Source organism: Puma concolor, chromosome A2 (genome assembly GCF_028749965.1).
Source record: "Puma concolor isolate L17-30 chromosome A2, mPumCon1.1.hap2, whole genome shotgun sequence".
Taxonomy (NCBI): Eukaryota; Metazoa; Chordata; class Mammalia; order Carnivora; family Felidae; genus Puma; species Puma concolor.
In genome coordinates, this window is record NC_141668.1 from 141,586,135 (window position 1) to 141,609,168 (window position 23,034).

Consider the following 23,034-nt stretch of genomic DNA (forward strand, 5'->3'; position numbering starts at 1 on the left):
CTTAAAGAGTGCTTGTTAAAAGTAGAAGTTCCTGGGGCGCCTGGGTGGCTCAGTCGGTTAAGCGTCCAACTTCAGCTCAGGTCAGGATCTCGCGGTTCGTGAGTTCAAGCCCCGCGCAGGGCTCTGGGCTGATGGCTTGGAGCTTGGAGCCTGCTTCCGATTCTGTGTCTCCCTCTCTCTCTGCCCCTCCCCTGTTCATGCTCTGTCTCTCTCTGTCCCAAAAATAAATAAATGTTAAAAAAAAATTTTTTTAATAAATAAATAAATAATAAAAGTAGAAGTTCCTGGGCCCCACTCCTAACCTATGAACCAGAGGGGTGGAAGGCAGAATCCTCATAGTTAAATAAGCAGTGTAGAAGGATCCCTATGTACCGTCCCGCTTGCCAGCTGGAGAGGGAGTCATGCACAATTTAGCCCCTGTCCTCAGAGATTTGAAAATCTAAACTGCCCCCGACAGGTGAGCGTGCAAATGGGGAAGGACATCTGAGTACTTCCTCTTTCTCCTGCTCTTGGCTTTATGCAGGGCGCGAGTGGAGCCAACAGGTGGAGGTTGTTTATGGGGCAGATAGCGTCCTAAGGGTGCGTGTCCTTGCCTTTGCACCAGCCTCTGATTGAAATGGGCACCTAGACACAAGCCTGTGTGCCCCGTCAACTCTACCTGTTTAGTATCTTTGAAATGTTAATTTGGGGAATTAGTAAATCATTGTGTGTGAATTTTACATACAGGGTGTTCATCTTTACCTAAAAATGGAAAATGCTTCACTTCAACTCTCCCTGGGTATGGTTTGGAGAGTATACAGTGATCTCTCAAGTTCTATGAGATTAAGTAATTATGTCTAAATAAAAGGACATTCCGAATAATTCAACGGCACAATTTAAACAAGCACATCGAGCCTTAGACAACTTTGCCCTTAGGAATAGACTATGTCAGGGCTCCTGGGGGACTCAGTCAGTCAAGCTCCTGACTCTTGGTTTTGGCTCAGGTCATGATCTCACCATTTGTGAGTTCAAGCCCCTCATCGGGCTCTGTGCTGATGGTGTGGAGCCTACTTGAGATTCTCTCTCTCTCTCTCTCTCTCTCTCTCTCTGTCTCTGTCTCAAAAATGAATTAATAAACTTTTAGTAAATAAGTAAATAGACCATGTCCATCCAAGCAGTTTGTTGGAACAGCAGCCCCCCTTCCACCCTGCAGGGAACTGGCCACTATTCCCTGCCTGGGCTGCCTCTGTCCTTTCCCAGACGTGTTTTCTCGTTCTTGACAGGTCCATACCTGTGGGGCTGTGCTCCACGTTCTCCTTGAAGTGCCCATGCACTTCCATACGGCACGTCCCACAGATTCCGTCCCCGGGAATTGCTCTGCCTGATCTAAAACTCTGCTGCCTCGGAGCATGGGTCAATGTTCACTTTGCTTTCTCCTCCCTTGGGATCCTTTCAGCTGGGTTGCTCTGCTCCCTCCTCACTGTCGTTGGTGTGCCCTTGGTCTCCCATGCTTTCTGGAAAGGCTCTGCTGCTCTCCTCTGCTGTCATTGCCATGGCTTCTGCTGCTTTAGAGATTTCTCCTTGGGTCCCACTCTGTGCACGATGAGGCTTCATTCTGTTGTTAACAACTAATTCTCAGAGAGCTTTTACTGTGCGTCAGGCCACGCTATTCAGCTCTGCAGGAGTATAGCACAAGGGTTACGATCATTAGCTCTGGAGCCAGACGGTGGGGGGAGAAGCCCAGCGCGGATACTTACAGCCCCATTTTGTGTTCATGGCCTAGTTATCGCCTTCTCTGTGACCATTTCCTCATTTATAAAATGGGAATAATAAGGCTTCCTTCATAGGAAGACCATTGAGAGGATTAAATAAACATCTGAAAACTTCTTAGTATCTTTCTACCTGTACCTCTCCACAGTCCAAAGCAACTCCATGAACTGATGTTTTGATGGTGGCTCCAGGAACACAGCCTCCCAAGCCCAGGAGGGTGGGGATCCAACACCCTGGAGGGTGGGGGTTGGGGCAGGGAAAGTACCCGCCAGTGATGCCTAGCCTGGCATTCACCGGCAGTATCAAAGTTGCTTATCCCAAAAGTTACCATGAGGCTAGGCTGCAGAAGGTCTGTTGACTCACTCTTTCTTTTACCTCCTTAGTGTTCATTTTTCAGGGCTTCGGGCATCCCTCAGAACTCTTCTTTCTTTCCCTTCAAGATTTTCCTTCTTATCATGCCATCCATTCATTTCATCAAGTTTTCCCAGCTTGCTAACTGTATATCATCCTATCCAAATCACCCATTTAAAAACCCTCCATAAGGAATTAGGCAAAATACTCTCTCATAATCATAACTACAAAAAAAGCTTTTGTTAAAAGTGCTGTAGCACTAGACTCTCCATATAAAGAAGTAGCTGCTTATGGTTCTAGAGACCCTGGCAATTCTAAGTGCAGAACTCCCCAACACACACCCACTGTTGCGGAATAGACACCTGAATTAACGTTATCAACACAACGGAGAAGTCTTAATGTCACCAGAAATCTTTTCCATTGGCAAATGTCAAACAGGCTAGTGACTGGGCCTTGTTGGAAACTTGGGGATGCTCTTCCCAAATATTCCCGCTCATTCTCCTCTCCATATTAAACTGAGAGTTTGGAGGATGATGAAAATATGAAGCTTTATTTCCAGCCAGTGACTGGCATACACAGTCTTCTGGACTATGTTGACAGACACGATGTAGCTTTGGTCTGAGCCCAAAGAGGCTTCCACCCACCTCTCTCTGAATTTTAACCTTGAGAAGAGCCTGTGGAAAAAGATGGGTCTGTAGAGCATTCATTCACTCAATAAGTATTCGCTAGATACCTACACTATGCCATGCGCTGTTCTAGGTACTAGGGATACAGCAGTGAATGAAACAGACAAAAACTCCCTGTCCTTATAAAGTTAAGTAAATTACATAGCTTGTTGGAAGGCGATAAACAAGATAAGAGAGATGGTGACTGAGGGGTAAAGGTCAAGGAGGGACTCAACAAGAATGTGATGTTTGGGCAAAGATATGAAGGAGGTGATGATGTGAATCATGCAGATATCTTGAGGAAGCATGTTCTAGGCACAGGAAGGAGCAAGTGCAAAAGTCTCGAGGTGAGAACATACCTGGAGTGTTCCAGGAACAGCAAGAGATCAAGTGTGGCTCCTGGGAAGAACGTGCATGTCTACACTAAGGATAGAGGAGGAGGAGGAGGAGGAGGAGGAGAAGACAAGGGTAGATGTAGTGGTGGGTCAATTCGTGGAGCCTTGAAGGCCTTGTCAGAACCTAGACTTTTCCTTTGAGCAAAATGAGGAGCAACTGGCTGGTTTTGAGCAGAGGAGTGACATGACTCAACTCTCGCTAAACTGATTACTCTGGCTGCCATTGAGAATCGACTATAGGGAGTGAGGATGAGGCAGGGCAGATAAGGTGGGAGGCTATTAAAATAGCCCAGGTGATGGGGCGCCTGGGTGGCGCAGTCGGTTAAGCGTCCAACTTCAGCCAGGTCACGATCTCGCGGTCTGTTGAGTTCGAGCCCCACGTCGGGCTCTGGGCTGATGGCTCGGAGCCTGGAGCCTGCTTCCGATTCTGTGTCTCCGTCTCTCTCTGCCCCTCCCCCGTTCATGCTCTGTCTCTCTCTGTCCCAAAAATAAAAATAAACTTTAAAAAAAATAAATAAATAAAAAATAAATAAAATAAAATAAAATAGCCCAGGTGAGAGATGAGCATGACTAGATCCAGAGTGAAAGCCCTGGAGGTGGAGGAAGGGGTCAGATTTTGGTATAATGTTCTGAAGGCGGAGCCATCAGAATTCCATTGGAAGTGGGTAGTGCGAGAAAATGAGGAGTCAGAAAGGATCCCAAGGTTGAGGGCTTGAAAAGCTAGAGGGGGGAGCTCAGCTTTACTGAGATGGAGAAGAGTTTGGGAGAAGGACCAGGAGTTCACTGTTGCATATGATAAGCTTGGGGTGTCTAGTGTCTATCAGATATCCATGTGAAGAAGTCAAGGAAACCATTAGATGTCCAGGTCTGCAGTTCACAGGAGCGGTCCAGGGTGAAGATAGAAATGTAGGGACCATGAGCATATTCATGGTGTTAAGACTGGAAGGCATCATTGAGGAAGAGGAGAAGAGGTCCAAGGACTCAACGCCAGGATGCTACACCATTCACCAGTCAGGAGGAGGAAGAGAAGCCAGCAAACAAGACTGACAAGCAGCAGTCAGGGAGGAAGGAGGAAATTGGGAGACTTGGAACCAAGTGGAGAAAGCGTTTCAAAGAGCATAGAGTGTCAAGTGTGGCTGATATGTCGATGGATAGAATAAAATGTAGACTCTGAACTGATCTTTGGATTCAGTGATGTGGAAGTCATTGGTGACCTTGACAAATTTCCATGGGGCAGCAGCCTTATTGGAGAAGGTTTAAAGCTGAATGGGAGGAGAAAGACTTTTGTTACTGATGGTGTGGTCCTCAGATCAACACCATCCATCCTCTGGGAGCTTGTTAGGAATACAGGATCTCAGGCTCCTACCCCAGACCTACCAAATCAGAAGCTGCCTTCTAACAAGATGCCCACAGGATTCACATGTGGGCTACAATTTAAGAACCCACGGTCAGTATGGCTAACATTAACAACTCAGGAAACAACAGATGTTGGCAAGGATGCGGAGAAAGAGGATCTCTTTTGCATGGTTGGTGGGAATGCAAGCTGGTGCAGCCACTCTGGAAAACAGTATGGAGGTTCCTCAAAAAATTAAAAATAGAACTACCCTAATACCCAGCATTTGCACTACTAGATATTTACCCAAGGGATACAGGTATGCTGTTTCGAAGGGGCACATGCACCCCAGTGTTTATAGCAGCACTATCAACAATAGCCAAAGTATGGAAAGAGCCTAAATGTCCATCGACAGATGAATGGATAAAGAAGATGTGATATATATACAATGGAGTATTACTCGGCAATCAAAAAGAATGAAATCTTGCCATTTGCAACTACCTGGATGTAACTAGAGGATATTACGCTAACAAAATTAGTCAGAGAAAGACAAATAATCATATGACTTCACTCATATGAGGACTTTAAGATACAAAACAGATGAACACAAGGGAAGGGAAGCAAGAATAATATAAAAACAGGGAGGGGGACAAAACATAAGAGACTCTTAAATATAGAGAACAAACAGAGGATTGCTGGAGGGGGTGTGTCGGGGAGGATGGGCTAAACGGGTAAGGGGCATCAAGGAATCTACTCCTGAAATCATTGTTGCACGATATGCTAACTAACTTGGATGTAAATTTAAAAGAAAAAAGAAAAAAAGAAAAAGAAAAAGAATCCAGGGTACAGATTGCCCTTATGTTGTGAAGAGAATAATTGGAGTAACCGAAGGGAGAGGTGGGGTCAAGAGATGGTTTTTTGGTGGTGGTGGTGGTGGTGGTGGTGGTGGTGGTGGTTTGTTTGTTTCCAAAGATAAGAAAAATAATAGTATGTTTATAGGCAGATATCTACCCAACCAGTAGGCAGCCTGCTTGACACTTCTGTCCCTAGGAAGACAAAGACAGAGACAAGAGCCAGTCTCAGAATGTCTCTTTAACATTATGGCTTCACTCTGTGGCCAAGTGGGTATCAGACTTCCCATCTCAGAGTCCGATAAACTGCTCCTCCCTTCTCTGGCCTGAGGAAAAGCAGTAGAAATGGCCTTTCTTGGGCGCGGTTCTGCCCAGAACATGGTGGCTCAGCTTAGTAGTGTTTATTCCCTTTTATTCCAGGGTTAGAGGGTGGCCGAGCCTTCTTTAATGCAGTCAAAGAAGGAGACACCGTGATATTTGCAAGTGATGACGAACAAGATCGGATCTTGTGGGTCCAAGCCATGTATCGGGCCACTGGGCAGTCACATAAGCCAGTGCCCCCGACCCAAGTCCAGAAACTCAACGCTAAGGGAGGGAACGTGCCTCAGCTGGACGCCCCCATCTCCCAATTTTGTAAGTAAATATGCCATTTGTTAAAAATAGCTCTGTAGAGGAAAGCAAATTTTCCAAAGTTGAATTAGAAAATCTAGTTTTTTTAATGTTAAGGATTCATAAAATTATGTTTGCTGGGGGAAAAAAAAGATTAATTCAGGGGGAAAAAGTTGGAACTAAAATGTTAGATGAAAGTAATTTTAAAGTGCAATACTTGACATTTCCCCCCAAGGACTAAACAGAGGAAAATATATTTTAGGTATATTTTTATCTCTTTGTTTTGGTGAGAGTTTGGAATTCACAGCCAGGCTTGTATTTGTTTGAGTCCTTCAAATATAGTAGGTTATGTATGTCCTTGACTCATTTCTTCCTATTAAAAGTAATTTTAAAATAGGGCTTGATTTGAAGTAAATTTAAAGCTGCAACTTAGAACCATTTAAAAATAAATGATGACATTATCACATGCAGTGGAAAAAACAAAAAAAAAAAAAAAAATGGTACCTAAAATCCCATTCTGAGCAAATATACGAGGACCCAGCAATGAAGCTGTTTCTTTAAATGTTGCTGGTTCATTTTCCAGTTCCTTTTCCTCTTACCTCTGTATCCATTTTAACATCTTGCCCTTTTGTCATAACTTTTTGCTACCTAGGAGATTTTTTTTCCCTCTCCCAGCACTTCTTATACATGAGGCAAGGTGAAATCCAGCATGCACTTGGAGACGTTTATTAAAACAAAGGCAATGGAAACACTGGAAATATAAAGCACCAAATAAAGTAATTCATTTTAGTTACAAACATCAACTATAAATAGAGAGTTGTGCCATACCCTGAATATCAAGTCATTCAGGGATCACTCAGGTACAAGTCATTTTCAGCAATCATCATGATGATTCCTTACTTTAGCACGGAACCTACTCAGTCTAGTTCACAGAGACAACCATCCAGGCCAGGAGACATACAAATGAGGAAGGCAGACGAGGTCCCTGCTCTCAGGATACCTGCATCCCAGCACACAAATCAAAAAAATAAATAACATAGTTGCAGACATTGAAAAATACAAAGAGAATATAATGCAGTGGTGACTGGGTAGAGAGAGATGATCTGAACTCAAGCCCAAATGATAGGAAGTCAGCTCAAAAATACCTTCCCAGCAGACAGGAAAGCAGGTGCAAAAGCCCACAGCAGAAACTTGGCCTTCAAGGCAGTGGTTCTACATAATCTCTCCCTGTCACTCTTAAGCAAAATATGCATATGATTCAAATGATTTTACAGCTACACAGCTAAAGAGAGGTGAATTTTCTTTCCTAATAGATTCCACTGCCATGTCCATTTCTGTGTTCTTGTAACACTGTTGCTTATGGCAAAAACAAACAAAAACTCTTTTTGGATGAGAAACACTATCCATCAGGTGCTCCAAGGAATTCCTGTCCAGTACCAATGGTTTCTTAAAGAAAGATGTATTATCCATGGAACATTATGGATAATCACACCATCACTATGGGTTTCCATACAGAAAACCCTGAAAGAAGGAGGACGAAGTTGAGGAAGGACATTGGGGTAAGGGACAGCCCTCCTGAACGTAACCCCCACCATCTTCCCCACTCTCTTCTTGTTTTCTCTAACATTTGTGACACTTAAGTTTATCTGAGATCAATAAAGAGAGAAGGCAACATCTCTTTCTCTGGGTTTAGTCATGATTTGAGATCAAGCATACCCAATTTTTATTTACTTTGTTTTAAAGAAACACTCCGTGATGGAATCCTTCCTTTCACCCTGCCTGACAGGCTCCATTTTAATAAATTTAGAAACAACACATCCTATCATGTTCCTCTGAAATAGAATTATGCGCACATCAGGGGAGAAAATTTCTAATTGTAATCACCATCCAAATCAACCTCATAGAACGTGTATCTAAATTCAGTGGTATTTGGAAAATGCTGGTTTTATTTCCAAAGAATCTCAATTTCTTCTGAAGTCATTTCACCTACCTTTCAGTGTTTATGTTCTATCATCTGCCCAGATCAAGAAATCACTGCTTCATTTGTGATTAGCCTCATTTTTTCCTCACTAGGGTAGGAAAGAGGAAGGAATTCAGGAGTAAAATAAATGGAAACCAGGTACTGATTGAAAAGAAAAAAAAAAGACCACCAATGGAGGCTGCTGAAGAGGCAATGAGTGTCTCCTCATGGAAATATGCAGGGGCTCTTGATTAGATTTTCCTCTGTGGGTAAGATTCATTTAGCAAGAAAATTAGAGTGCTAGTCATTAGGCATCAGCAGGAAGATTTAATTGATTGCACAGGAGCTTGATGTATGTCACCACCCTAGTTGACATAGGGAACTTGTATTAAATGGAGAATCCAAAGCAAAATTCTAAGGGTTAGAATATGGGTAATATCATCCCTAGTGTCGAACCCAATAATCCCGTAGTTCCTTTACTACTAAAACAGACGCTCAGCACCCCTCCAGATTCTTTCTATCGCTAGGTTAGGCACTTAATAAAAACTGCAGCCAGAGTACCAGCAAGTGAGGCTTCTTTTCCCATAATTTAGCAAAGGAATCCAGTCAGGATTTTAACCGACCCAGCCTTTTGCACCACACCTGAGCATTTGCAGTGAGGGGTATATAACACCAATGCTAAAGATTAAAAAAAAAAAAAAAAAAGGGAATAAGGAACTTTACATTCTGTAGTACTGCCACTGAGTAGTTATGCATAACAACCAAAAACTGGCTGGGGGTTGGAGAATATATCATAATTTTTAGTGGAATCTGCCACAAAATGGGGATTATGTCACAATTACTTTACAGCTACACTTAGTTTGTTAATTTCAAACCATCACTATGAAACAGATCGGGCCTGATCTATGGGTAGCAGTCATACTCACATTGTCGATTCATACTTAGGGTTACCGCCTTACCCAGATTCGCCCACGACTTCCCTGGTTTTAGCTCTGAAAGTTCTGTGTCCCCAGATATTCGTTGGTCCTGGGCAAACTGGGACAGGTTGGTCACCTGGCACTACAAAGCAAGGTTCTAGAAAAATGAAAAACAATCACAGCATAGTACTAAGTAGCAAACTTTGATCCTTCCCTGATATTTGGCTCTCAGTCTAAATTGTCACGTCGCAAACATTCAGGCACCAGTTCTGGAACAAAATGAGTAAAACCAATCAAGTATTGCATTTTAAAAAGGTTTCCTTGACTTCCAAAAGGTAAGGGTCATTGTTAAATACCTAATTCTGTACACAGTTCATCAAATCCAATATCTGTTCAAAATATTTGCCATTCTTGCAAGTGAATAATTTTTAGGAACAACGTTCGAGCGAGTTAACTTTGTAATCACTTTATTAGTATTACTTGGCAAAGGGAAGCTATGGAAAAATGGGAGAGGTTTTTTGGGTAGAGAAAAATAAACACTCCAGTCTTGTCATGTCGCTGTCTGCTCAAGGGTAACTTGAGAATAGAACATCTTACAGTTTGGGAAGCTTGGGAGTAATTATGAGTTTATTTGGGTCTTTCTAAATTCAGTTTGACAGACTTCTGGGTACAGTTTTTATTTTTTGCAATTTCAAAATGAAAAGACACGTCTAAGAAAGAGTGGAGTGGAGTATTTCCATGGAATTGTAAAAACCGAAGAAAAAAATAGATCCTGCTATTCATTCGTTTGTATGTGACTCTACAATGATCTGGGGAGGGTTCCACCAAACTTTAAAACTTTTTTGTTCTTTTGTGGTTTTTTTGGTGTGTGTTGTCGTTGATTTAATTTTTCCCCTTTCATTTTGGTTACAACGTGAAGAAATGAAGTCAGTGGCTAGCTGTCCAATGTTTTTGAATCAATATGTGCAATGTTCCAATTTTGAAGGCCAATATTGCTCACCTTGGAAACTACGTCCAAATCTGTTGTTGAGGGTTGCCACATTTTATTACACCAAGTGGCCTCTCATTGAGACACCTGATTCCTGTCCAGTCTGTGTTAGAGGAACAGTAACAATCGGTACCTCCGTTCTCATGTGGGGTGGAGGGAGGGGGGATTTTAAGCTTTGCTCTTTGGTCAATGATTACTTGATATATCACTTGAAATGAGTCTCATTTTAATGTCTGTTTCTCAACTAATAACTGTTAATCACATCATACATCCCCAAAGTTGGATGTTTTTGAGAACTGTTCTATTTTTGCTATCACCCTAACAGCCTTCAACAGTTAGTGGGGTCTTGGTAACTGTTGGTTTGGGAGGGAGGGTTGATTTTGGTTTTTGTTTTATTTTGTATCATTTACGTTTTCTTGTTCAATCTTTGCTCAAACCCAAGAACTTTAGCTGCTAGGTTAGAACTCCTGTCTGCTTTCCTGAGCCTTGTTGCTAGTCTTTATGTTATTCTGGTTTGTTCCTTCTTACCCTGCTAACTTCTAGCTGGACTGAAGGGTAAGTGTTCCCCTATAGCTAGCACAGCTCAGATAATCAGACTAGATTATCTGACACCTGCAATGTGCTTCCTCCCTATCCTCTTAAATCTCCCTCATGTCTAGACTTTGTAGTAAAACTTTTCATGTTATTTTCCTGACCTTAGGTTTGAAATGTAAGCTTCCATACCGAAACTAGGATGCATGTGATGTGTGCATAATTGCCTCCTCTCCTTGGCTTTCATATTGGCATCAAATGATCCTCTGAGTAAAGCCAGCCATTAACATCTCCTGATTTTTTTCATTCCAAGAATATTAATTAGCATCACAACAAAATGGCAAATAATGCCTTTGCTTCATGGAATTTACAGCTACCTGACTGCTTAATGCCTGAAAACAGATCATTTTGCACTCTGATAATGTGGTGTTTCTCCTCTCCCATTCCAAAGATTAGAACGGTCAGCGGTACCTGTGGGGCGGTAGCCGTGGATACCGTAACAAATAGAAAGGTGGGGTAGGAGACCCAAAAAGGTTAGCTGAACAAGATTTCAAGAAAGTGCAGAATACAATTGATAAAGTAAATGCATTATTTGAACACTAAAGAGGTTGTTGTACTTGACTTGAGGGTGTGATCCAAGTAAGACCCACAAGAGGATTCATTTTGAAAGGAGAGCTCTAATACATGGGACTGCCACACACAAAAACAGGAAATTAAGGACGTGATTGAGTCCATATAGTTGATTCACAAAAGCTTCTGAATCACAACCCCCCCCCCCCCCCCCCCGCAGAGGGTTTGACCTCTGGTCTCGAATGTCTCTCTGCCAGCCACCCCACCCCCAAGAACAAGGATAGCAATAACTGTTTTGACATCATTTGTATTTGTATTAATTTCTCTTAATATACACCTGTAAGAGAAAAAAGAAACTTTAAAATTTACAAAAACCTTTCTCTTCGCTGAGTTACTGATGAAAGAGAATCTACAATTCTTTTATTCATAGAAGGCAAAGCTGTCCACCCAATGTGTTGAGGGAAGACTTGACCTTAGAAGGAAATAGATAAATCAGTCAAGAGAGCAGGCAAATATGTACTTGAGTATTCTGAATGCTGATTTAGAAACCGTAGGTCATATCATTTCTCCTGCCCATTTAATAACAGTACTTTCTTCTAATTCTTTCTGTTTCTTTAATTTGCTTTCTTTACCCCTCTCTTTCTTTTTTTCTTTTGTTTTGCATAAATGTACCCCTGGCTAGCAGACAGATTTTTGTTTTCACCACTCCAAGCAGATACTTAATTTAACTTTACTTTACTTTACTTTGAATGTCTGATGAGGCATTTTAAAAGCTTACCGTAGAATGTGAATATAGCGGGAATTTAGGATTTTGCTCTACTTTTTTTTTAAAGAATGAAAGAAAGGATGGATGAATAGATGATTGAATGAATTCTGTTCTGAGCGAATTTACATATATTTGCACAACAACGCATTGCTATCCTAGTAGATTTCCAAATAGTCGTTTGCCTTTATTCCTTTCTATAGTTTTATCACTGAGAGTTTTGCTGTATCTTCTTATATTGTCAACTTGCAGTTGCTACGTTGCAGGAATGCAATATTAAAGAATTAACTCAATGCCAAATTAATTCGCATGACCCCAAACCACACTGTAAATCACTTTCCTTCTCATTGCAAAAGTAAATGACTTTTTAAAAAAGAATAGACTCCCTCAATTAGGTCAAAAATTTTCCCAACACCATGATAGTATCTACATAGTGCATGTTAAATGAGGGTTCATTTCTTTGTTAAGTGTTTCAGGCACATTTAAAATGTATTATTCATTAATCAGCTGAGCACACTCATGTCATACAGTGATTTACAGTAAGATACATTATTAATTAGCCAACCACAGAAAGTTTATTTTTGCTCATGTCACAGGGAACATAAAGACGTCATCAAGAACTCTGTAAATTCACTGAAAATGTAATAACTACAGCAGGGGAAATTACAGATCATTTATTTATTCATTTTGAGATCATGGACAAAATCTCTACTATGCTTTTTACTCAAAGCAACTGTCTTATAAAGAATTATAAAAATTAACTTGAAATAAACATCACATGTTTATCCCCTTAAGTATACTGCCATAGTAGTTTTAAAGTCAAGATTTTTGCAAAGGGCAATGTGGGCCTTCATAGCTCCTGAGAAGCCATGCTCTCTTGGCCATGCAAGTTAGCTTGACTGAGTCAAGGGGACCATGAAGGAATTAAGTTGTTTCTCAAGGGCAGCAGGCATGGGAAGACCAATCTTTTGCTTGCTATGCAGAGCTCAGTCAGGGCACAACATCCCCTCGTTACTTGATCATGCCAAGAAAAACTCTTCTAGAAAAATCTGTAAACAGCCAGCTGCCATCAATCATTGTCATTTCTCTATTTCATGTCTTCTGATGAGGTTGACTACTGTCATTGTTCGTTATTGTCCAAACCATACATTCACTCTTGTACTGTCAAGCAGATATGACAAGCACACATTTTCCATATAAGAAAGATACAAAGTCACCTTTTAATTTGCAGTTGGGGTTCACAATGACTTTAGAGTCACATTAGCTATTCTCTTGCCTTTAGCATCCATCAGGAGTAACAACAGCTATAACTGTGCTCGAAATTTCAGCGATAAAGCAGCTACCTTTAGCTTATTATAAAAGGAATTCATTAGAGAAAGGAGCCTCTCTCAGACAATTTATTAACAATACAATAATTATTTTCAACAGCAGACTTTTTTTTTCTCCTAGCGTATGAAATGTTCCAAAATGTAATATTACAAAATAAAAAGAGAGATGACCTTTTGTCTTCATTCCCTTGGCTGTTAGAATAATAGGAAAATCTCAATAAAATGAAGGTTTGAAAGCTGCATTAGTCCAAGAAAATTACCTTTATTCGGTAGACATTATTGCAAACTTATCTAAAAAATGGTATGTCTGAAACAAGATCACATACATATGCTTGTTATTAAGCCAAGAGATCATGAAAAATATATGTTTTCCATTGTAAGGAAGAAAAAGGAAACAGATATCAAACATGAAATAAACCCAGGCATCATGATCAAAGAACAACATCGCCAGTAGGGTCACCAATTAGTGACGTCACTTGGATTTTAATGAAGTAGATTAAATGAGAGTATAAAATCCACATAATCATATCACTTTAGGAACCAGAATTTTCCTAACATTCCTTAAATGCCAAACCAAATTGTTTCTGAGCAAACTTGGGGTAAAGTTTTGATTAGTTTCCACTTGAAAGTGTACTTGCCTTCCAGAAGTCTTTGTGTCCATCAGCCTGCTTTTGTGTCATGGATGCCATTAATAGTGCTTGAAGTTTCTTAATGTAGCTCAGGTATATCAACTTTATTCGCTGAAGATTAGTCTGAAGTCATCTCTAGGCCCATGCTATATAGGACTTCAAAATCTTTATGCAGTTAAACCCCAGAAGGAACACAAGTAGCATTGTTTGGAAGATGTGTTGAATTATGCCCTACCTGCAGAGCCTATAAAATTACACAGCCAGTTTTTAGGACGTTTGGAGCCCTTGCAGACCAAGGAAAACTTAGGAACCATTCAACCAGGTCTGGAAAAGGCAAAGGTCGAAGTCCGTTCTTAAAATGCAGCCAATCCTTGATTTCTTAAAAAACGAAAAACAAAAAACAAAAAACCCACGTATTAATGAAAAAGAGCATTGGTATGTATCTCCCAAAGCACGAGATAATCCAAACATCATTGGAGATTTCAGCCGCCACTTTAGCCTCCTGATTCTGTTTTGCTTACCCTATGTTTGAATTCATTTTCATTCTCCTGACACAAGGCAAACATTGGCAAAGGAAGCGATCCCAAGGTGTCCTGAATTCAGGAAGTAACTTTCTCATATTTTGCTCCGGGCTGTTTTCCCCTTGCTAACGGCAGCATTGGAGTTTTCTTTTTGCTTTAATCGACCAGTTCCAATTGTTTGTACAGGGGAAAATGGAGTTGCAAGGAGCATCTATTTTGTAATGTTCAGCACTGTAGGAGAACAGACTGGGGCAGTGCAAGAATGACTATATGGTGTTGCTTGGGAAGCACCCACAAGTTCTTTGAAACAGAATTTGGAACAGCTGGACCACTGCAGTGTTTTATTTTAAAATAGACAACATATGTAATGCATATGGTCCTAGACATGTATGGAGACACAGGCAGACAATCTGAATGGTATCCAAAGACACCTGCACCTAGAATTCTGTTTCCTTCTATAAGATTTTTTTTCCCCCGAACAGCACATGTTCCCACTTTTGGATTTGCAAGATGCCATCTGAATCCCCATGTGTGTGACTCCTTAATAAAGTCAATGGGAAGTTTCCTGGGATGGAAGTGTCAGAATAAGTCAGTTAATAAACACCTCCTCAGGACCTGCCTCCTCTGAGAGCTGGCGGGGGAAAGAACAGATCAGAAACTTGCCCTCAAGGAACATATTATCTAGCAAGGGATTCAACTTGTATGTGGGTGTTCTGACCACAGGAAAATTGGAATGTAAACCAGCAAAAACACAGAGATAGGACGTGCGAATTCGTTGTGCAGGGGCAGAGGAGAAGTACAATGCAGAGAGACTGGGAAGGCTCCCAGCCTCCTAGAAGCAATATGGTTTAAGAAACAACCTGTAACTAACATTAGCCATAAATACAGAGACATCCTTGGCTCGCTGAAAACTTTGATCAAGCTGGCTTCAGGAGCACTAAGAAATTTGCCCACTCATAGCTAAGGTTTATTGAGCGCTTACTGTGTGCCAGCTGCCCAGGTACTTCTCAGCAGAACCTCTCAGCAACCTTCCCCCCATTGACTCAAACACTATTCTCCGTTTACATACGAGGAGGACACTCAGAAACACTAATCAGTCTGCGTCACTGTCACATCCCTAGTAATGGCAGGGCTAGCCTCAAATTCAGTCTTTGTGACCCCTTAAGCCCACCCACTTAACCACCTGTTACCCTAGCTCAAATAAACTGTTTGCACTGAATTTAGTATATCACCATTTCGTTAAATCAAGAAATAGAAAATATTTGTTGAAGGAGTGACTTTATTTATTTTGATGAAATAAATTCATTATTTTAACACCTATGTCTCAAGTGCCTGCTGTGTACCAGGTACTGAGAGATGCTTGTTCTAGGTGCTGGGAATATAGCAGAGAACAAAAGTACCCAATCCTTGCTGGGACAGAGCCGAAAAATCAGACCCCTTCCCCTGACACCTTAAAATAGTGTTCCTGCTCCCCTCCCCACCCCACTCCTCTTTTTCTGAAGAAAATAAGCTCAGCGAGACTCTCAAAGATTTCATGGTAGACAGTCCCCCTTTCAAGCACTGTTGAGCGGTTGGAACCAACAACTCAAGAGGCTAAATCTGGGTAAATGATGATTTTGAGTAAGCAAAATCCAGAGGCTGTTCGTTTTACCTGCTGGAAACTCCCATTGTGTTAGGCTCTATCTTATACATGTAGACGGTGTGCAAAGAGCTTAGGTGACCTCAGCAAGGGCAGTGAAAATCCGGCTGATTTTACGCCCAAGGAAACTGAGTCTCAGAGATCAACAAGCTGGGATCTCTCAGCTCTTTAAAAATAGAGCTCGAACTAGAGTCCAGACCTCCTAAAGGAGTCCCAGGCTCATCTCCATGTGAACCGAGAGAGAGAGAGAGAGAGAGAGAGAGAGAGAGAGAGAGAGAGAGAGGAAAGAAAGGAAGAAGGGAAAAGGGATTTTTATGTTGACAGAGTGGCTTTCTGAGAAGGAAAACAGGCTGATTTTAAGCATATTTTTCTGTAAGCCTCCTTTAAAACCGCAAAATTGGTCTTTAGATGTACTCTAAGCCAGGACTTAGCCCGGTGAAGCTGTATTGTGATGTATCGGGGAGGCGGGGAGTAGGATCCGGATCCAGGTCTCCACGGAGGAGCCAAGTTGCCTTTTCAGATGCATTTCCTGAGTGGGCAGGCGGCAAGGTGAAATAGTTCATCGCAAAGTTTTCAAGAGGTTCGACAAATAAAGAAGAAGAGACTTGAGACCTGTGTCCTACATTTAACAGCTACGAAAGAGCCCCCTTCTCTCCGAGCTAAATGACCGGTTCCGCCATCCTAATGGAAGAGCAGTAAAATAGCCGAGCCAAACTGGCAAAGTAAGGCCCCCGGGCCGATTTGTCAGCTTGCAGCCTCTTCTGAGAAATCCGAGAGCAAGAAGCTGGTGCTAGCCAAAATGCCTCATCTCTCTGTTAAAATTGGGAGGCACGAGATGGGTGAGGCTTTTTATAAGGATGAGCAATTAGTGGGCTCCGCTGTTATTTTTCCTCGACTAAAGTGACCTGGGACTGACCCGAAGGGGGTGGGAGGGCATCATCTGTCCTGAGGGATGGAAAGGTGGCACCTGGATTACAGGTTTGCCCTCCTGCAGGGGTGGGGGTGGGGGGGGGGCGGAGATTTAAAGTTGGAGCAGGTTTAAGACGCTTGCCTCGGGCCAGAGGAATCTCACACAGACATAGTCTAGAAGCAGCTAGCTTTTTCCCCAGCATCAACTTCGGGCCACCTGTCTTAGTAGCCATCCTGAGTCAAAAGGAGAAATACAGCTTGGAGCCCAAACAACCAACAAAAGAATCCTCATAGATAAAGCACCCGACTTCACACTGAAAGCACTTTCTTGAAGACAAATCCGAGGCAATTAACACAGCAAAGAGAATTCTTTCAGATTCTCTAATATAATTCTCACGCGGGTGATATTCCTTCCAAAAGCTTGTGTTTTATCATCTTAATGGAGCAACTTGGCTATTAAAATACACTTTCTTCAACTTGCCTTCTGGAAGCCATTGCTTCTGTGTGTCTAGGGCATAAGCAACACATCCCGTTCAAACACTGACCACTTGCTGCTTCTATGAAAAATGACTAGAGATTTTGAAAATCTAACAGGAAGAGGGCAAGCATCTGACATACCGTGGATTTAGGTCTGAATGATACACCAAATCTATAATGCGATGAGAAATATTCAGCTTAAAGCCAGCCTGCTACCAAAATTCAAGTTTTCAGTCATACCCCAAGCATAGAAGGGGGAAGCTGCCTGCGATAAAGGGCCATGTATGAAAATCTATCCAAACACCCTCTCAATCAGAAATTGATTTTCCTCCTGTCCAGACAGCATTGCTGGTCCCAGGCAGGTCCCCCCTCTTCCTTCCGGTAGAATATTGCATACCAGGGGATGAATAAACTCTTGCTTAATTTGATATACGATGCTTCTTCTTTGCAGTGAGCATAGCAGGAGAGTGAGTGAACATGAGGTGGAGTGAGCTGATTCCTTTAATGTGTAGGCTCTTCATTCCTACCTCTCCGGGATTTACTTGTTCTCACTTGAGTTGAATTCTGAGTTATTTTGCCGATTGAGGATAGAGTATTTTAGTTACACATATTGAGATTAATTAGTTAGCCCTTAGGAGGTTTTGCTTGCAGCCTTCACCCTGTAAGAAAAAGTGTGAATACATTGAGACTATTAATTCACAATAAATGGCAGATCATAGCCCTTGCTGAGTAAATCTGTTTGTCTCTTTCATAAGCTTTGCTAATTGTAAGCACACTATAAGGCAATGACCTTGGCTATCACAAACTAAATTCCCACTTAACTTATTCTCCAGGTTTCAATGAAAATCTTTTGTTATTATTATTTTCTTTTAGTTTTGGAGGGCGGGGACCCAAATCTTTTGTGAAACCAAATTGGCAACGGGGATTTGGAAGGGGAGGATACAAATATTGTCACTTGGCTGAAAATCAGCATAACCCTTTTTCCAGATAATCCCAATAATTGTAGAGAAATTGCTCTAGATATAACCACTGGAATGGCAGAATCTATTAAAAACCTAAAAAAGCTAACTAGGCTTTTATAAGCAAAGATCCGATCTGCTTTCAGTGTTTGGTGAATTGCAGGCGAAGTTACGGTCGTGTGCTTAGTTTTTAAAGAACAACATAAATGCACTGGAGTTGTGATCATTTGATAAACATATTGATGCCAATATATTTTTGCCTAAATGCAATAAACTCACCAGTAAGTGATGCAAGTTGACAATGGGAGGTAAAAAGAATATCTTGCGGATGTTGGTGGGAGGGAAAGGGGAAACAGCTAGCATTCATAATGCCTAGTGAATTCCTGTGTATTTGAAATGTCAAAGAAAATGTGATGTGTTTCTCTAAATTGTGTCTCTCTCTACATGTATAAATGAACAGACGCAGATAGAGCTCAAAAACATGGCATGGATGAATTTATCTCTTCCAACCCCTGTAACTTTGACCACGCTTCCCTCTTTGAGATGGTGCAACGCCTTACTTTGGATCACAGACTTAATGATTCCTATTCTTGCCTGGCAAGTATATTCTTTGGTCTACAGCAGTTTAAACACGATTAACATTTTTTTTTTAAATGCGGTATTTCTCTACCTTTATATCAAAAGCTCTTTTCTCTGTTACAGAGCCCCTTTAACAATGGTAAATGTGTTCTTGATTTCCTGGGTTGAGATAGTTTTACTTACCAAAGAAGACAGAGCGGGAGGCAGTTATCAGTAGAGACAGATCCAATTCCCCAGCCTCCCCATCTAAGCTTCCCCCTTTTCAGCTGCTACATGAGAAATATTCCCAAGAGGGTAATCGAGTTTGGCACCTGCTTGTGGAGAACTTGTAAAAATTGCCTCGGTTTCTTAAGACTTTAAGATTCCCCCTCCCTCCCCTTCTCAGATGATAAGACCCTGTGCTTCGGTCTCAGAAATGGATGTGTTCTTTTTGTTTATTTTTCAAAAATTAAAATGATTTGTAAATAAATGTCACTTCGCTCTTCAGAAGCCAAACTGGTTTGGATTTGTTTGTTTGGACGGCTTCTTGTTAGTCATAGTATTTGAAGCATTTTTCACCCTTTGGGGGAATTTTTTATGGTGCTTTAGACATTTGGAAGTCCAGCAAGAGCATCAACATTTCTTGAAATCCTGCTCTGAGCCTAGATTTAAATCATTTAAATTCAAGGGACAACTATTATGTCTTTTTAAAAATTCTGTCTTTATTGGATTCCTGAAGATATATTTTGGGCTTTATACTAATCAAATTCAGAAGCCTAAAAAAGACCCGGTTTATTTCCTTCTATAAACCGTAAATTGTTACTTCATTTCTTAAAGGTAAATGATATGAATCCCACTTTATAGATGGGAAAGGTGAGGGGACATAACGAAATGACTTTACAAAGAGGAAAAGCCTCATCCCTGACTCTGCACACTAAGGTTAATGTGTCTGTATATTATAATACTATATAATTTACTAACGTTAACATATTATTGACGATAATATAAATATGATGAAATGTGTTTCTTTCCTATGACACGCTATTTCTTCAATCTATTCTTACTACTTTTTATTTTAAATTCTGGTTTTTTTCCTATAACCAGGAGCCAAACTATTAAAAATAGTAGATAAAATAGTCTTAAAAACAGAAACGGCATTATATGGAATAATTTATTAATCTGCGTCTCATAAAAGATTCATTGATGATCTCGGGTTTAGAATCACTTCATCAGAAGAATCTGAACTTTGCCAAATTGGAAAGGAACACATCACTTTGACTTAAAAAAAAAAAAAAAAAAAAAAAAAAAAAAAGCTTACCTTGCATTGCAAGGCAATTTTTCCCAAATGTGTTTCCTATGATTATGTGATTATTCACATAATTATAAATTGCATTCATGAAAGTTGTAAGAATATGCCGCTGAGCTGAAATCATTCCCTTTTATGTATAATTCCTATTCTCTTGAGGAATTTTTTAAGGTGTTTTATTTTCAAGACTTTTTTCACATCATCATTTTTTAAAACAATTTTCTTTTTCACCAAGAGATTTGTCACTAAGAAGAGTTAGTAGATGCTCTAAAAAATTAAGCCAGAAGTGAAATTTTGAAACTTGCTTCGCATTAATCACATATAGGCTTAAAAATATGCTCCAAAATCCACAATTAATTATGAATAGCATAAAATCGTTTCCCTCTGCATTTGTATACCTGTATCTATTAATCATTATCCCCAAATTTCAGAACATAACAGCAATTAAAAGGACCTTATCTCCTGCCTCTATATATTTCATTTTCTCATTATTACAATCTTTTTTTTTTCAGTTAGTTTTGGAGACCGACCAGCAGGGATACATAAATTTTTCTGTGTCTTCGACTGAGTTCCTAATTGATATTTCTTCAACTCTTTTCAAAGCAGCTATTTTGGCATCTACAAAAGACTTGGTGTCATCTGAGTCGTAGAAAATATATTTTAATCTTTCACAGCAGTGTTGTTTCTAAGATTTAGCATTTGGGGTAGCAGATGGAGTGGCAAAGAAGTTGCCTATAGGGGCAGCCCACTGCCTCGACTACTCTCCCGCCCTCTGCAGTAACTTATAATTTGAAATAGGAAAGATGCCGTCTTTCGTTGGATGCATTGCTAAGCTGCGTGTTGTCAATCGAAGATTCCCCAGATCACGGATACAAGATCAGAGTATTGCAGAGGCCTCCCTCTCTGCACTTCTGTGGCCTACACCCGCCCCCTGTCACTGTCTCTTGCCTCTTCTCTCCCAAGGCGGAGAGCAATATTCGAAAGACTTAGAGAGGACCCGCAAAGTAAAATTAGATTTATATTTCAAAGAATTCTAAATTCCTGGCTTACAACATACCACCTAAGCTGGTTCACAGGTTTCTCCCCACTAACGAAAAGTTCTCTTTAAGCCACTTTGCTTTTGCGAAAGACCTCCATTAGTACTTGTTTTCAATAACCAAAAGGAATTCAAAGAGGACTTTTCGCTTGTACAAAATGATTATTGCTTCTCCACTATACACCACTTTGGCTTATGAAAGGTTTCACGGGAACGTTCCTTTTTCAGACAGTGAGGGAAACCTGTGGGGTTTTTTAATTTTTATTTATTTATTTTTATTTTTATTTTTGCTTCGGAAAAGTACCAAAACCAAAAGAAGTGATTTGCTTTCAGGCTTGGCTGACGGGTGACCTTGAGTGGATAGTCTCTCAGCCTTCCTGAGCATCTATTTTTTTAAGGGCATCATGGAGGCAGCAATTTCTATGCCATCATGCTTCCCAACTGCTCTGAATCAGAGATTCCATCCAGATTCTCTTTTATAGCAGCGTTTCATCTGGTCATACAGCAAGCAAATAATGAGAAAACAAATAATTGCCAGGGGAAAAAAAATAAAGCAAAATGCTAAGCCAGGGCCCAAGAAGCACCTTGGAGTTTAATTGTATCCTGTCTGGTTCACAACTTGAAAACTTAGTCGCGATGCTCTCTTTGCAAAGTTTGGTCAGTATCTTCATTATAAAATTTTAAAAAGATTTCCTTTCAGAGGGAAAGAATGTATGAAGTCCTAAAATGTATGTCGACCAATCCTAAAATCTTTAGTGCTTCAGAGTAGGAAAAGCAGAAGACATGAAATAAGCCAGGTCTACTTCTGTTTTATATTATTTGTGAGTCCCTGAACAGCCCTGATTTGTTTCCTCATCTGTGAGATGGAGATACACCTGCCCTGTCTACCTCACAGGATTGCTGTGGGGCTCCAGCAAAAGTTCTTTGTCAAGTATAAAGCATAGTACCAATATAAGACGTCATGTTACTGTTTTCTCGTATCAGTAACCAAGCTCTCACCCTGTCTCCACCCCAACATTCTTAGAAGGTGTAAGGTTCAGTGTTAGAGCAGCGAGTGCGATTGTGTTTCTGGAATCATGCTGTCTGCTAATCTGGACTCCACCACTTACTAGTTCTGGGATGCTAGGGAAATTCCATGTCTTCCCTTGAGTTTCCCACCCATCCAACAGGGAAAACAGGGCCTACCCCATAGTGCTGTCCCAAGGGTCAAAGGAGCCAGCACACACACAAGGCGGTTAGCACAGTGGCTGGGACTTTAGAAGAAATCAGCAAGTGTTGGCTCTCGAAATTTTTAAACCCCCTTTTCTAGTTACTTCCAACTGTAGCAGCTCTCCAAAAAGCAAAACAAAACAAAACAAAACACAAAACAGCAACACAAAAAAACCTGTATTTAAAAGAAAGTCTCTCCTTTATTCCCCAAACAGGGCTGGTTCAGTCCTGGCCAGGTGTTTGTCCTAGACGAGTATTGCGCCCGAAACGGAGTCCGAGGGTGTCACCGACATCTCTGCTACCTCAGAGACTTGCTTGAACGGGCAGAAAATGGCGCCATGATTGACCCCACCCTCCTTCACTACAGCTTTGCCTTCTGTGCATCCCATGTCCATGGGAACAGGTAAGCACTTGTCCAGAGGTATTCCTCAAAAAAAAAAAAAAAAAAAAAAAAAAAAAAGATCTTTTTTTAAGGCACTGGCAATGGTGTATGACTTGTCCTGCTTTTAGAATTGTCTCTAACTCTGTATCCCTTCCTGTTCCTTCTGTAGTATACACACACACACACACACACACACAAGAACACACACACACACACACACAAGAACACACGGGTCTTAGTTTCCTCTCTGTTCAAGAAACTTAAAAGAAATGGCAAACAGGACTTCTAAAGTGGTCTCTGAAGGTAGAACAATCTAGGTTCAAATCGTGGCTCCTCCGTTTACTAGCAGACATGCTGGATGGCAACTGAACCCTCCATGCCTCAGTTGTCTCATCTGTA

At 40.9% G+C, this 23,034-nt stretch overlaps 1 protein-coding gene across 29 annotated transcripts in view; it reads left to right on the top strand.

Annotated features, from left to right (window-relative positions):
* The window catches only part of CADPS (calcium dependent secretion activator), a 481,928-nt gene that overhangs the window by 318,874 nt on the left and 140,020 nt on the right, over window positions 1-23,034 (top strand). For all 29 annotated transcript variants that reach the window (XM_086697709.1, XM_086697711.1, XM_086697714.1 and 26 more), the window contains exons 11-13: window positions 5,765-5,977; window positions 18,605-18,741; window positions 22,469-22,656. In XM_086697709.1, the coding sequence (XP_086553835.1) occupies window positions 5,765-5,977; window positions 18,605-18,741; window positions 22,469-22,656 (538 nt within the window). The remainder of the gene's footprint in view (window positions 1-5,764; window positions 5,978-18,604; window positions 18,742-22,468; window positions 22,657-23,034) is intronic.